At 41.1% G+C, this 16,162-nt stretch overlaps 1 protein-coding gene across 1 annotated transcript in view; it reads left to right on the top strand.

Moving 5' to 3' along the window:
- Positions 1-16,162, top strand: part of CSMD1 (CUB and Sushi multiple domains 1) — a 1,157,732-nt gene that overhangs the window by 561,055 nt on the left and 580,515 nt on the right. Inside the window, exon 4 of the mRNA XM_088136832.1 lies at positions 9,154-9,348. Within this exon, the coding sequence (XP_087992958.1) occupies positions 9,154-9,348 (195 nt within the window). The remainder of the gene's footprint in view (positions 1-9,153; positions 9,349-16,162) is intronic.

The raw sequence follows: 16,162 nt of genomic DNA, 5'->3' as shown, positions 1-16,162 counted from the left end.
CAGCTTTCTGTCTGGATTTCATAGCAGGCCTCAGCTTTTATCCCACTGTTTCCTCCACACTTAATTTATGGTCCCTCTTTCACCTGAAATCCCTTCCCCTGGCTCTGGCTGGGTCCAGTTGGCATTCTCCCTTGGAGTGCAATAAGAAAATGTCCTACCACCCTCCGGTCATTGTTCACACTACACAACAGCACATTGAGATAGGCTAGTCTAAGGATTGGTTACCTTTATGGCCCAGTTGAGAAGGTGAATGGCAAAACCCTCACCCTTGAGTTAGAACTGACAATTACAAAGAAAGCAAGGGACACTTGGGGCAAATTCTTTTCTGTTCCATTGGTTCTAGATTGGTTCTAGATTGATTGCCAGTCCATGAGTTGGTTCTCTTCCATTTGCCCCCCATGACAATGATGGCATCTGTGCTGGGTTCCTGTATACTTCCTTTTGTTTCCTTTTTATGAGCCGGTGCCTGTAATTCTGCTGCAACATGTGTCATATTTTGTGTGCAGCAACAATTGTCAAAGAAGAGGAGAAGAGGAGGATGGGGAAAAAGTGCTTTAACTTCCACTATTCCTGAAAGAGTAGGAGTCATATATTAGATAAAAGGTAGAAACAAGAAGCAGCAGTTCTGAATGGCCTAACATCTGGATCAGAGAAAAATGCAAATGACACAGATGAGCATTACAGGTCAGCAAAGCTCCATATTTTGAATGAAGCAAAACCCAGCTTGTGGCCCTTCCCTAAAAAGAACACTATTAAATGAATCTCTTTTCCATCTAAATGCCAGAGGGAGGACCAAATATCACACACATCTCCCTCTGTTCAAAGAATATCCACAGGGCTATTAAGCCACACGAGTTAGCTCTGTTCATTGCACAGAACTCCAACATGGAATGGGTAAATGGAGAGCTTCTGCCCTTGAATTCTCATCCAAGATGGGAGGCAACATATGGTTCCACTGAAGGGTGGGATTAGTTTGCTGAACGTCCAAAGGGATCCAAGTGAAACCCTTGTATCTATAATTCTTGTGGTCTAGGAGAAGTTCTCAGTTGCTTATGCTGTAGGTCATCATGAAATCCAAACTGTTTTCCTAAAATACCTGTTCTTCCAGTGTTTTATGCCCCATTTCTTTGATTTGCATAAGGAAACTGAAATTGCTTCCCAGTGAACAGGCAGATACTTTTCATGTGTTCTTGCCCCAACTCTTGCAACCAATGTAGATCTCTGGAGAACTGTACAGCAATAAAGAGAGAGGCAGAGAAGACCCAAGAGGCAGCTCAGTTGAAAAGCCAACACCTGCACAGCAGCGTCATTCTATCCAAGGAAAGCTTCCCCACAACCTCATTTGTGAGCTATCGCACAAAAAAGATGTAGGTGGGCTAAAAATCTTCCCAAAGCAATGAAGCTACAGAATATAGATGGGGAAATTGCATGGGGTGGGACTGAAAGGGTAATTATATAGATGAAAGAAGCTGAAAAAGAATAGAACTCATCAACCATAGTCCTTAAAACAATTAAAGTCAAGGTAGTGTTCCTCTTAAGATTTTCCAATATTTGTTCTCTCTGCAGCATTGATAAAATGGCAAAGAAAAGTAGAGGCTTCATTTTGTGATTGGGAACAAAAGATCTGAAATTCTGCAAGCAAAATATATGTTGATGATGAGTGCGAGTGTCAGAATGGTTAAAGAATAGCAAGATCTTCTTGGGCTATTAATGCGATAAAAATCAAATTATTTTCATTCTCTGTTCCATTGTTTGTGAACAAACTATCCTAAATGTAAGACCAGCCATTCTGCCATTATTTCTGAATAAACCTGACCAGTTAAGTTCTTTAAATGCCAGATGCACATTTTAGCTAGCAAGTGTTACCTGCATACGTACCTATTTGAATTTTATAGCAGCACTGCAACAACTAAACAGCCTCAGTAAAGTACCATTATTCCTTTAATTATATTTTAGTCATTCTCTGCCACTGGAATCCTCAATCTCTGCTTTAGAATTCTGTGCCTCGGGCACTGAAATGGCTTAGGCCATGCTTGTTTGATTGTCTTGAAATTAGTTTCCATTGAACTATTGGGCATATTGTGCAATCTAATCAATATATAATGTGTAGCTGCCCTATATAATACAATGTGCCTTTTACTCTAGAGTAAGTACATAGTAACCTGATCTGAATTAGAATCACTGTGTGTGTACTGGGGTAATTCAGTTTTTCACTCAGGTCCTTTGTTTAAAGTACCCTTTGTGAGTATAGAAGATTAATATATTTAACTAAGTCTAGAAAAGGATTAAGCATCCCTTCCTATATATGGCAGTCTCAGTCCTATCCTATTCTATCTTCCATTCATATTGATTTCAGCCCACTGTTGAAGCCTGTCTAGATCTTTTTGAGACCCTTCTCCCTTCTAAAGTACTATCCATCCTTCCCAGATTTGTGTGATCTACAAAGTTACTAAACATGCCCACAATTCTCTGATCCGAATGATTGATAAAGATGGTGAAAACCATTGGACCCAGGACAACCTTGTCTCATTGTAGACAGTACTTCCCTACAGTGAATATTCTTGAGGTGCAGTCATTCAACCTATATGCCTCTGTCAGTAATATACGTTTCCATGAAAGGCTTTGGTGAAGGCAAAGTTACATTGTCCATGGCATTTCTCTATCGATTTAGCCAATAGCTCTGTCAAAGAAGGGGATGAGGTTAGTTTGGCATGATTTGTTTGTAACAAACCTGTCCTAGCTCCTTCTGATCGTAGCATGCTTATCCAGATGCTCACAAACATGCTGCTTGATAATCTCTTTGAAGGCCATGCTCAGTGCAGATGTCCAGCTGACCTGTCTGTAGCTTCTCACTTGTCCTTCTCCTTTTGAAAGATGGGGACAACATTTGTTCTCCTCCAGTCTTCTAGAATTGGCCAGGATTTCTCATTGTTACTGAGAGCAGTTCTGTGATCACCTCCACTATTTCCTTCACTACACAGGGATGTGATGGACTGTGTGTGAAAGTTTCACTTGGTACCAGGTATTCATGTCTGTGGTTTTAATAGATATATGTATATTGATGTTGTTTTAAGTGTTGGCTGGGAGCTGCCCAGAGTTTGCTATAAGATGGGCAGCTATGTAAATCTTATGAATGAATGAATGAATGAATGAATGAATGAATGAATGAATGAATAAATGAATGAATTTGACCACCTGGCCCTGGAGATCTGAATTAGTTTCAAATAGTTACAATCTCTCTTAGCTCCATTTCCTAACACATTAGTTATTTGCATACACAAAAATACACATAAAGTAAGAGTAGTCTTCATGTTCCACTAACTTTGTAGGATTTATGTTAGTTTCATTGGGGTATATTCTTCTAAAAAATAGTGCTACCACTGTGTTTGTAATTCTGGCACTTAAAATAAGTGGACTGCAGGAATTTGGGTATCCTGAATTCTAGATCCTCTGAATGACTGTCTTAGAACGACTGGTCTTAGAGAACCATCTTCTTCAGACAGGAAGCATAGAGAGAATTCTCATGTGTGATCTGCTATGAGATCTAAGTGTTGTGGAACCAACAGGAAAGAATGACCATAATACAAATACATAGGACACTGCTCGCAGGATCCACACAGTCACACTTGAGTATGAAAGGGAAACTTCAGAAAAATGGGGGACTGGTAAAAGAAACTGAAAAGTCAAGAGGACCAAATCTCTTCACAAAGTCTACAGGTTAAATAAAATCACAATGATGAAAGCTTAACTGGAATGTATTCCACATTGTAAGAATGGGTCCACTAAATTCAGGAAGAGGCCTGCATGACATTCTAGTAGCGATCAGGAGCCTGTAAAAATTAAGGTGTCCTTTAGGAATGAGAAAATTCATAAAGAAGACGAAAATGGTGCATCAAAGTGAAAGGTGATTAGCAGAAAAGGGAGGGAGGGAAGGAGGGAGACTTTGAGAAGATGTGGCCAAAAAAATATTAAGGGAAACAATAAAGATTTACCTGAATAAATTAAAAGAGGAAAGGGATATTTGAGGAGATTATAGAGATTGCAGAGAAATTGAATGAATTCTCTGCCTCTGTATTTCCAGCCTCACATGTAAGGAAGATACCTGAGCCTGGAGAGTCAATTGCAAAAGTACCGTAAAGCAAATTAGAGAAAATATTCTAGGACATCTTCACCGACCTGATGCCATCCACTGGAGAGTTCTTAAGGATCTCAAATGTGAGATTATTGACCTCTAGCAAAATGTGTAGCTTATCTCTCAGGTCGGGCTCAGTGCCAGAGGACTGGATGGTAGCCAGTGTGATACCAGTTTTTAAAAAGGGGCTGGGGAGAGCCAGGAAATTATAGGCTGGACAGCTCTTTACTGCCATCTAGTGCCAGATGTTTGCAACCCGGATATGGCAGCTTTAATGAAGCACATAGAGGAACAAGTATTGCTCAGTGTTATCCAATTTCTTTAGAAGCAAAGGCGATTGGGGGGAGATTTGGAAAAAAAACAAACAAAGGTCCTTCACAGAGCTCATAGTTAGCTTGTGGAATGCATTACTACAAGAGATTGCTGATGCCCAGTAACTTGGATGGTTTTAAAAGGAGATTGAATTCATCCATTGCCAGGTGCACAAAAGACTATTATCTTGAGGTCTTAAGGTTACCATCGGATTGGGGGACAGCATGTCTCCAAACACCAGTTATAGGGGACCCCAGAGAAACCTGGTTATCCACTGTAAAAAACAAAATTCTGGACTAAAATGTGCCTTTCCTTGAACTATTTGTACATTTTTAAATACTTTTATGTTGGATTCCTTTATTATTTTGGCTTGAAATGCTATCTTAACCCTTTTTATGATATCATCTTGATTAATTCAGCATTATCTTTATAATTCAGGATTTTAAAGATAAATGCTGCATTAAACAAGATAATAAAGAGAAAGCATCATTAAACAAGTTATTTTATAGCAGGAAATCACTGCAGTAAAATGCTTTGAGATTTCATAAATTCTTCTAAAGAAATTGCATGTTTAAATAAGGACAGGTGAGGGCGATGCTTGCAACAAAGTTCTTCAAAAGTCTTTTTTATTTAATAAGTCTCAACCTATATTTTATATATCTAAAATTCTACTGAAATTCAATTCTGTTAGATCTGTTGAAATGCACATATGCCACAAATCAGGTGTGACTTGGGTAATGAAATATTTGCCTGTGCTGTACAGCTGTATGATATGTCCATCATAATACATTTTTATTTCAAATCTGAGAATGCACAGCTGGTTCTGCATAATAACTTAAGTATTGTTTCAGCATTTTCTGAAAAGCACTTAAATAAACTAATCATGTTTGATCTTGACAGGCAATTTCATCATGTGAACAATTTCATTTTTTGAAATTAAACTTAAGATCTCTCATGCTGTCTAGCCTTACACTTTGTCAGGTAGGGAATTTTTTTCCCTCTGTCAACAGCTGTGTTCATATGGGAACAATCAGTCAGGGATCATAATAGAATACCTCACATTTTCTCTCTCTCCTTTTCTCCATCTAAAGAATCTCAAAAAAGAGAAAAACTGTGAGAGAGATGGTTTAAAGTGAGACAGTGAGTGGTGGAAGGGGATGGATGATGATGATGATGATGATGATGATGATGATGATTATTATTATTATTACTTGTATGCTGCTCAATTCTCAACATCTCTAGGCAGCTCACAATAGACAAAGAAATTACAATAAAATCAATAAAATGTAAAAGATAAAAATAAAGATGACAAGTGTGAGGGATCTCACTCCTCTTGCCGAAGGCCTGGGTGAAGAGCTCATGGCTCTTCTAAACAACAAATCTTGGGGGGGAACCTTGTTCCAGAGGGCAGACACTGCTACAGAGAAGGTGTACTTCTGGAGTCCTGAGATGTGACATTGTTTAATCAAAGGAATGAGGAGCATACCAACGCTGCAGGATCAAATCAGCCAGGCAAATGTTATGTGAGACAGGTGGTCCCTCAAGTAACCAGACCCTATGCCATGTATTCATGCATCATCTTCCGTGACTTACATTATATGCCAACTCATCTATACATTCCTAGTTGCACTCATGTACATGTAGATCCTTTCACACTGCCTTCCATCCATTGCTTAACACTCTCACCTCGCTTGCTCTGTCAAAAGAGCTTCTGAAGCTTTCCCATCCTTCCTTCACCTTATGTGCTGGTACCTAAAAAGTCATGTTTTTACTGGTCTTTATAGACAAGGGGGGAAAACCTGAAGAGACACCAGTGAAATACAGTTTCTCTGTGCCTTGCAGGGGAAGGTTTGGGCCACAGCTTCATTCATACATTCAACAGCACCATTCTGGGGGAAGCAAGAGAAGGAGGAGAACTGAGAAGGAGGTAACTCTTGACCAAGCATGGTGCACAGGAAGTGAGGAGAAGACTGATGGAAATGCAACAGGGGAAGCAAGAAGGTGAAAAGGCAATGAATAGGGAATAAGAGTGAGAAAGGCTTCCAGCTTATTGGGCATGTCCTGTAGGAGACATATGATACTGAGGTTGCCTTTAAGGAGAGTTCCTATTCTTAATAAGAGTAGCCCTTGGCAACAGTAACTTCAGGCAAATATTATAGTCACAAATGCCAGAGTGATACCTTCTACATCAATGTTCTCCAAACTTGGCAACTTTAAGATGTGTGGACTTCAGCTCCCAGAATTCCCCAGGCAGCATGCTGGGAATTGAAGTCCACACATCTTAAATTTGCCAGGTTTGAAAAACACAGCTCTGTATGGATTGAATGGTCAGCTTAAGTTGCAGTGATAACAGATTTTGCCTAAAGCCAACATTTTCACACCTGTAAAAATCCATGCAATGGTTTATGAAAACATTGTTTCACAATATACTTGATAGAAGGCCTGGCTTCTGTAATTAATGCACTTTGCAGATATTTTGCTCAGTGCAAAAAGCACTAGGAGTAGACTTGTACAAACAGTACTTGCAGAAGCAAGCTTGTGGTAAAACTGCATTACAATACAGCATTATGCCATTTTTGCCTCCAATTTTTTTTTTTTTTTTAATGCAGAGTGCATTCAAAATTGTCTCTTTAGATTAGGCTTTCCTAATAAGATCTGAAATATAAGCAAGGGATGCTGCTACCAGTTTCACTATATTCTGTATTTTAAGCAAATGTGTTTTGTTCTTTCTTCCCAAATAATTTCCTCCTTCTTTCCTCCCAAACAATTTTATGGTCTGATCATAGAGTGTTGCTAGGTCTCTCTTACCTTGTTGTGACCTCTGAAGTTGATGTGAATTTCACTTGGGGTTTTAGTAACAAACCTGAAAGTGGTGTTTGAAAGAGATATCAAAATGCTGTTAAATAAAAATTGACTGATACATTTGTAATTTAAAGGTAAAATCATTATTACATAGATAGTGATGCAAGTAATTGTTATTATTTTTGTGACAGTTATGGACTACAGGTAGTCCCCAGGTTAAAAATGCCCGGTTTACGGATGACCCATGGTTAAGAACAGAGCCTATTGTAGCAAAATTCAAGTTAAATACACCATGGTTTGAGTTAATTACATAATACTACTTATACAATATTATACAATAATACTGTTCTGGCTTATATACAAATTTGACTTAAGGGCAGACCTTGGGAATGGAACTCGTTCTTAAACTGGGGACTACCTGTACGTGGTTATGCAAAACTTGAAACGTGCATCTTGAAATGCAAAAATTGAACTTTAATTATGTAAGGATGTAACATCTCATCTTTTCTTTTATTCTAATCTTCACAAACAAAATATTATTTCCATGTTGGACTGATGTTTAAATGGCCCATGAGGAGGAATCAAAAAGGGTTTTCCAGGGCAATCCAATCCCATTACTTTTATGCAATTGGAGAATACAAAGGCTTGGATTCTAGTTTTTATAAGCAGCCTCCTTCTAATGACTGCAGCTTTCCTGCCCAATCATTTCTTGTATAGTCTTCGATGTTCTACATCCCCAAAATCCTTTTAGAATGATTCTGTCTTCCGAGGATAATGCAGAAGTGTTGGAACTTAAAGCAAACCTATCAGCCTCTAATAGGACAGAAGAATGGCTTTGTAGGTTTGGTTGATTAGAGACCAATAATGTATTGTGTGCATTTAGGATTAGCAGCCAGATGAGTTACAGAAGGAGAAAATTAAGATTGCCAAACACTCTTTAGAAAGAAAATTTTGTTTTCCTAAATACATGGGACTTTAATACATCTAAGCATTTCTGAGAAAAGTTTCTTTCCTAATTATCTGAAACTTCTGTGGAACCAGAATCCATCACCAAAGTGCTTTATGCAAATAAATAAATGAATATGCCAAATATACATGGCCACTTGATATAATTTATTTGCATAGTACATTGCCTGATTAATGTGCTTTGATTTTAACCATGATCAAATGATACCACCCTTTTCCTTGGTGACTTTCCATGAATTAAAACAGATTCAAATTGAGATGGGAGGAGAACAAAATTCTAGCCGGAAACTGTAGAATTTCTTGGTCGTTTCCTTTCCATGTATGCACACACTCTAATCCTGCTTAGTTTGTGGTCTGGACAAGGTTAGCCAAGTACTACAATCTTCTGAGGCTTCCATGTAAATGGTCCCAAATTAAATTTCTACCATCTCTAACAACACCCTGTCATTTCACTCTGGCTTATCTGGGTGAACCTTAAAGGGTTGATGCCCCTGGTGACCTGTTAATGTTAAGGAACACCATATGCCAGTAAATCTTTTCATGCATTTCTGATTGTAAACTGCTATATTTAATGTTACATAGTAAAATAAATAGCATTGTACCCTAGCCATATCAGATTGAAGTAAATGGCCAACCCCCAATTGATTTTTATAGAAATGCATCAATCTTATACATGCTGCAGTACAAAAGTGGTAAATTAAATAGCTAAAATAACAGAAATACTTTCTCAAATGTAAAATTCAGGAAAAACTATATATTACAGCTTTAGACCTGATATAAGAATTTCTGACATTTTAACTGAAATGTATTTGTTCTGATTGAAAGTAGAGAAGCAAAGAAAAAAGAGACATATGCAAGAAGTCTTTGTCAATGAAAATTTATTGGGAGCATCCTACTGTGATAACTCTCTCTCTCTCTCTCTCTCTCTCTCTCCCTAACAGTGCTACCCAGCCATACCTGTGGCAACCCTGGGGAAATACCTAAAGGCATTCTTCATGGCACAAGATTCAATATTGGAGATAAAATCCGATACAGTTGCATCGCAGGCTATATCCTGGAAGGCCATGCTATGCTGACATGTTTCATGAGTCCTGGAAATGGAGCATCATGGGATTTCCCGGTTCCATTTTGCAGAGGTAAGACTTTAAAAATAGCACAAACCTTGTAGCGGAGATTTGGACAAAGGACATAATAAGTAACAACTATGCCGATTTTCTTCCATCACTGAGCTAGCGTACACTGAGCCAGGATGAATACATACCCATATGGTGTTCCCACCATAAATGAGCACAGCTAGAACCAGGTGACTGGGATAATCTCTGCTGAATAAAACACAAAATGTTGTACGCTTAGAACAGATGTTGCTCTTTTAATGAAAATACCCACTTTCCAATGTAAACCAACTCATTTATATGGGAATCAGTTTTAATTCTGAACTGTTCTGTGGCTTTGGCATAAGGAGAGTAGATGAAAATATAATAAAAATTGAGTGGAGGAACAGACAGCAGGAAAAGGAATAAAACAGATAGAGGTTGGACATTATGTTTTATACTGCCAGTATTGAGACAAATGATTGATCCTTTCATCAGGAAAGTAGTGCTCATGGCCCTGATAATAAGCTGGCATACATTCCTCTGAAGTCTTGTTCTGTAGTGCCTTTCATTTCCACCCCAAGTTATCTTCAAGTAGCTGGATTTTTTGTCTGAATGTTAAGTTTTGCAATAACCTTAAGGAATATGAACATTTCAGAAAGCATAACACAATTAGTAATATGAAGTCGTGATTGAATAAGTAACAGAAAGACAATGCAATTCCTTATGTCTATCATTTCCCCCAATTCCTCCCTTATTCTTTTTTGCTTTTCTCTGCTTTTGCCTTCTCCCAAACATGAAGTTCCCAATAGTAAAACAGGAAATACAGGTTATATCAGTAGTATCATCTCTTGCAGGTAGAAGCCTATCCAGGAAGTCTCTTTTAGCGAGGCCCAAGAAATTCTGCCACAGCTAAAGTCATCCATTGGAGATGGGAGGTGTGGAGAGTGTCCATGATATCAAAATTGTAAGCCCTTTTTAACATACGTTGTATGCATCATGCATACATCCGCATGGCTGGGGTTTTGATCAACAAGTTGCACCTGCCATTTTGGGGTTGATGATACCTCACCACCAACCCCCATTGGATGAATTTGACACATTCTCTTGTTTTGGATCAGAGGTGCTCCTCTGCATCTCTCCTAGATGAATGCTAAGAGATCAAAGCAGAAAACCCACACCATTCTCTTTGCCACATAGCAGAACTATTTTAACAGAAAATGGTAAATGAGAGTGTATGTATGTGTATGTAAAAAAAAAAAAAAAATCCCCTCTCACCCCTATGAGTGCTATGTGTCTTCCTCAATCTCAAGTCCTCTACCAGAGGCCTGGGAGTTTGAAGGTTCTGTGCAGTATCTTAGCTGTTCCTAGCACTGAACTCTTCTGGACAAAGAGCTCGGATTGTTCCTGGGATCTGTTGGAGCCACTCTCCCAACTTAGGAGTCACAGCCCTGAGTGCTCCTACCACCATTAGGACCACTTTGACCTTTACTTTCCACTTGCCACCTCTTTGGAGAACAGGGCATTTATCTTCTTGGCCTCTGCTTCTCTAAGTGTACCTCCTTAGCCTGGCAGCCAGTGCTGTGAGCCTTTGTTTAGCAGTCTCTAGGGCTTCAGATGGAGTCAGGCCCATGTATTTTTTCCGTAGCCAACTCTTATCCTTAATCTTCACACCCTTCTGTAGTTCCACCAGCTGACTGACTTCTCTTCAAGTTGCCTTGATTTTAGCCTCCAGCCTCATTTTCCAGAAGGGGTATGTACTGCTGTTCTTCTTGATCATGTACTCAAGCATTTCCAGGATTACAGTGGCTATAGCATATACCAGTTCATTGGTTTGAGTTACTGTATGGTGGTAATACAGATTGTTTGGAGGTCTCTATTGGCATCTTCTAGCATACTATCTGATGGTACTTCTCCACTGAGCCTTGGTTATCAGTCTCGAGGGTTGACTGTAGCTAGTTTATCCATGATCTTATGTATACACACACACACACACACACACACACACACATAGACAATGCATGCTACAGTGCTCTTTCCATGTTCTAGTAAATGTGTGTGGTTTAGTTTGGGTTGAAGAAGGGTCCAGCCATGCTATATCCATGATACAACTTCAAGTTGAGTTGAACCTGCCTCATTCTTTTTCATACTCAGCAAGATCTGAAAAGGAACATATATATGTACAATCTTTTGCCCAGCTGTGACCCTAATCAAACAGGTTCTATAACTGCATCAAGGAAGAAATGGGCTGCGAGAATATGGAAAGTGGGGCCAGTCTGCATGGCACTAAGCTCCTAGTCAGTTCAGCTCTTAAATGTTGAGCAGAAAGCCAAAACAGGATGCTTTGTTTGCATGCCTTGCATGGCATTTAGAAGCACACACAGAGCAACATAAAATCCTCAGAGGTAGAAATAGGTCAGCACTAATGGAAAAGAGTGCTATACTTAAGTGTCACAAGAAAGAGCTTATGGAGTTCAACAGTGTCTTACTGGAACAAAAGAGGTGGCCATCCCAATATTTATTTCATCCCAATGTTATTCCAAATAAATACTTTGATTTCCCCCACAACCTTGTTGGCTTTGCACATATATATACCCCAATCCTAAAGGGTGTGTTCCTAAAATGTAGAGCAAACGTCCTCACTGTTGCCTCTTTGCTCTCTCCAGTTGGTCATTAGGGGGATACTTAAAACAACATCTGCCTGGTAACCATTCACCTTCCTTTTTCTTCCCTTGCTATGATTCCTGTTCATAATGAGAGAAATATATATAATATGAATATATATATTTCTCTCATTATGAATGGCTGGATAGCATAGTGGTTAGAACACCGCCTTTGATGCAGGAGACCGGGGTTCAAATCCCAGCTGGTACCTACCTTACCAGTAGGGGTCCTTGGGCAAAGACCCCCTAACGCTTCACCTGCCTTCCTCAAATATGAGAGTGACACGAACTAAGAGAGTCATGCCGGCTTGGACGTTGCCCGGATTAACAAGGTCCGCGTCAGATGTTGGGGAACCAGGACAATCTGATGTTAAATGGGCTACTAGAACAAACCATACATGGACGAGACAAGAGAACTTGGAATTGATGGAATGCTACTACAACAGCAGACCTAATGAGAGGGGATATATGAAATGTATGAGGGAACTATGGATGGCAGAAGACCTATATCCACACTAACTGAGAAACAACTAGTTACCCAGCGCTTCAACATAGTGAAGAAGAAGCTGCTCTCACAACTTGAGATAGACCAACTCCACATTACAACCCAGACTCAAGCAGACCTGGAAGAACAAGCAGATGTGCAGCCAACACCTGAAGCTGGAATGTCACTGCCACCCCTTCCATTACAGAGCACAGCAGCTGATATGAGGCATAAGATCATGGATAAACTAGCTACAGTCAACCCTCAAGTCTATTACCAAGGCTCAGTGGAGAAGTACCATCAGATAGTATGCTAGAAGACGCCAACAGAGCCCTCCAGACAATGCCTACTACCACCATAACTGAAACCAGTGAATTGGTATATGCTACAGCCACTGTAATCCTGGAAATGCTTGACTACACAATCAAGAACAACAGTACATACCCACCCTGGAAAATGAGACTGGAGGCTAAGATCAAGGCAACTGGGGGGGGGAAGTCAGTCAGCTGGTGGAACTACAGAAGCGTGTGGAGATTAAGGATAAGACCCGGCTACTGAAAAAATATATGGGCCTGACTCCATCTGAAGCCCTAGAGACTGCTAAACAAAGGCTCACAGCACTGGCTGCCAGGCTAAGGATATACACTAGAGAAGCAGAGGCCAAGAAGATAAATGCCCTGTTCTCCAAAGAACCATCCAAAGTGTACTCCCAACTGCAGTGCAACCACAGAGTAACAGCTGAGCCACCAGCTGCGGAAACTGAATAGTACTGGAAGAACATATGGGAGAAAGAGAAGACGCATAACACCAGTGCAAAGTGGCTGCAGGACCTGAAAGCAGACCACAGCAATCTCCCAGAACAGGAACCAGTCACCATCACAGTAGCAGACATCCAACAGCGGTCAAGAACATGAACAGCTGGACAGCACCTGGCCCGGACATGATCCACACCTACTGGCTAAAGAAACTAACAGCAGTGCATGAACGCCTAGCAGCACAGATGAACCAACTGCTAGCAGCAGGCTCCCACCCAGACTGGCTAACACAAGGAAGGACAGTGCCGATCATGAAAGACCCTCACAAAGGAACAGCACCGTCCAACTACTGGCCAATAACCTGCCTCCCCACAACATGGAAAGTTCTATCAGGCATCCTAGCTGCCAAGCTACAAGACAATATGGGCCAGTATATGAGCACAGCTCAGAAAGGCATTGGGAACAACACCAGAGGCTCAAAACACCAGTTACTCATAGATAGGGCAGTCAACCAAGAATCAAGTTCTAGGCAGACCAATCTGAGCACAGCCTGGATTGACTACAGGAAAGCCTATGACTCAATGCCATACACATGGATCTGTGAATGCCTGGCACTATACAAAGTCAACAGGACACTAAGGACCTTCCTCAAGAACTCAATGGGACTGTGGAAGACAACACTAGAAGTCAACTCAAGACAACTCACAGAAGTGGCCATCAAGTGTGGCATATACTAGGGTGATGTACTGTCCCCACTGCTGTTCTGCATAGGCTTAAACCCCCTTAGCCAGATAATCACAAGGTCTGGATATGGGTACAAGTTCAAGAGTGGAATCACCATCAGCCACCTCCTCTACATGGATGACATCAAGCTGTATGCTAAGAGTGAACGAGACATCGACTCACTGATCCACCTGACACGGATCTACAGCAAGGGCATTGGGATGTCATTCGGACTGGAGAAGTGTGGCAGGATGATAGTAAAGAGAGGGAAGGTAGTTAAGACCAATGGAGTGGAATTACAGTGGGCCACATAGCAGACATAGAGATCAGCTATAAATACCTTGGTGTCCCACAGTCACATGGGAACCATGATGAGGAGGCAAGGAAGACAGCAACATCCAAGTACCACCAAAGGATCAGAGAGGCCCTGAAGAGCCAGCTCAATGGGAAGAACAAGATCCATGCCATCAACATGTACACCCTGCCAGTCATCAGATACCCTGCCAGTATAGTGAGCTGGCCAAAGGAAGACATGGAGGCTGCCGATGTGAAGACCCAGAAGCTCCTCACAATGTACGGAGGTTTCCAACCCAAGTCAACACCCAGAGATTGTACACCAGCCGCAAAGAGGGCGGGCGGGGTCTGATGAGTGTCCAAGCCACTGTCCTGGATGAAACCCGGAGTATCCAGGAGTACATCAGTAAGATGGCACCCAAAGATGAGCTGCTGAGAAGAATGCCTCAGACAGCAGCAGACATGGGAGGAAGTTCAAGCGGAGGAAATACCATGGCAGGACAAGCCCCTGCATGGGATGTACCATCGACAGATAGCTGAGGTGGCTGACATTGGGAAATCCTATCAATGGCTGGAAAGGGCTGGACTAAAAGGCAGCACTGAGGCACTGATCATAGCAGCACAAGAACAGGCACTAAACACCAGATCCATAGAAGCAGGGGTCTACCACACTAGACAGGACCCAAGGTGCAGATTGTGCAAAGAGGCCTCAGAGACAGTCCAACACATAATAGCAGGGTGTAAGATGCAGGCAGGAACAGCATACACTGAATGGCACAACCAAGTAGCTGGCATTGTGTACAGGAACATCTGCACAGCGTATGGGCTAGAGCCCCCCATGTCCAGATGGGAGATTCCACAGAAGGTCATGGAGAATAACAGGGCTAAGATCCTGTGGGACTTCCAGATCCAGATGGACAAGCAGGTACTGGCCAGTCAACCAGACATCGTGATAGTAGACAAAGACCAGAAGACAGCGGTAGTGATAGATGTAGCAGTGGCAAGTGACAGTAACATCAGGAAGAAGGAGCATGAGAAGCTGGAGAAGTACCATGGCCTGAAGGAAGAAATAGAGAGGATGTGGAAAGTCAAGGGCAAAGTGGTCCCAGTGGTGGTAGGAGCACTTGGGGCCATGACTCCTAAGCTGGGAGAGTGGCTCCAACCGATCCCAGGAACAACATCCGAGCTCTCCGTCCAGAAGAGTGCAGTGCCAGGAACAGCTAAGATACTGTGCAGAACCCTCAAACTCCCAGGCCTCCGGTAGAGGACCTGAGATTGAGGAAGACACGTACCACCCATAGGGGTGAGAGGGGAATATATATATTAAAATCTCCTATCCAACTAGTCATGATATATGGGGAAGTGACAGTGGTGTTGCTTGGTGGTCTGTGGATGCTTAAGGAGAAGGTACTGCAAAGCTTTCAATCTGCAGAAGCTTAAACCTTCTGAAAAACATGAAACAAATCAAATCTAGTTCTGTACGATAGTAGGACTTTTTAGGCATCTGCTTTAAAGCATGTGAACTCAGCCCCCACCATTATAAAGTCAGATACTCATTTTCTGAGTGTGTGATGAGCATATACATTTGCATGGGAAAAAATGAGGTCAGACTGAAAACAATGTAAATATCAAGACAACAATGCAAGGGTCAAATTAACAGTCTAGTCAAAATTCTCAGCCTGCACAATACAATTAAGCATGCTTAACCAAAATTAAGTAAATGGTGTGCTTAGAACTGAAGCTAAAGTTCAACCAATTTCATTGGGAAACTAAAGTAATTGGACTTAAACTTGTTTCATTTCACCTGAAAGCAACTCTTGTCTGGTATGGTTCCTGCACTCTGGGCAACAGAGTATTGCACTTTCTGCTGATTTTGCTGACTGTTAGGAATTAAGATCATTTTATGAAGATTTGAAAACTGCTAATTTTGCTGTTATTTT

This window comes from Python bivittatus, unplaced genomic scaffold, assembly GCF_059951505.1.
Source record: "Python bivittatus isolate LINGU-HERP-01145 unplaced genomic scaffold, Pbiv_v1 ctg000020_np1212, whole genome shotgun sequence".
NCBI classification, from domain to species: Eukaryota; Metazoa; Chordata; class Lepidosauria; order Squamata; family Pythonidae; genus Python; species Python bivittatus.
The sequence above is the reverse complement of the archived record's forward strand: the minus strand, read 5'-3'. Positions and strand labels throughout refer to the sequence as shown.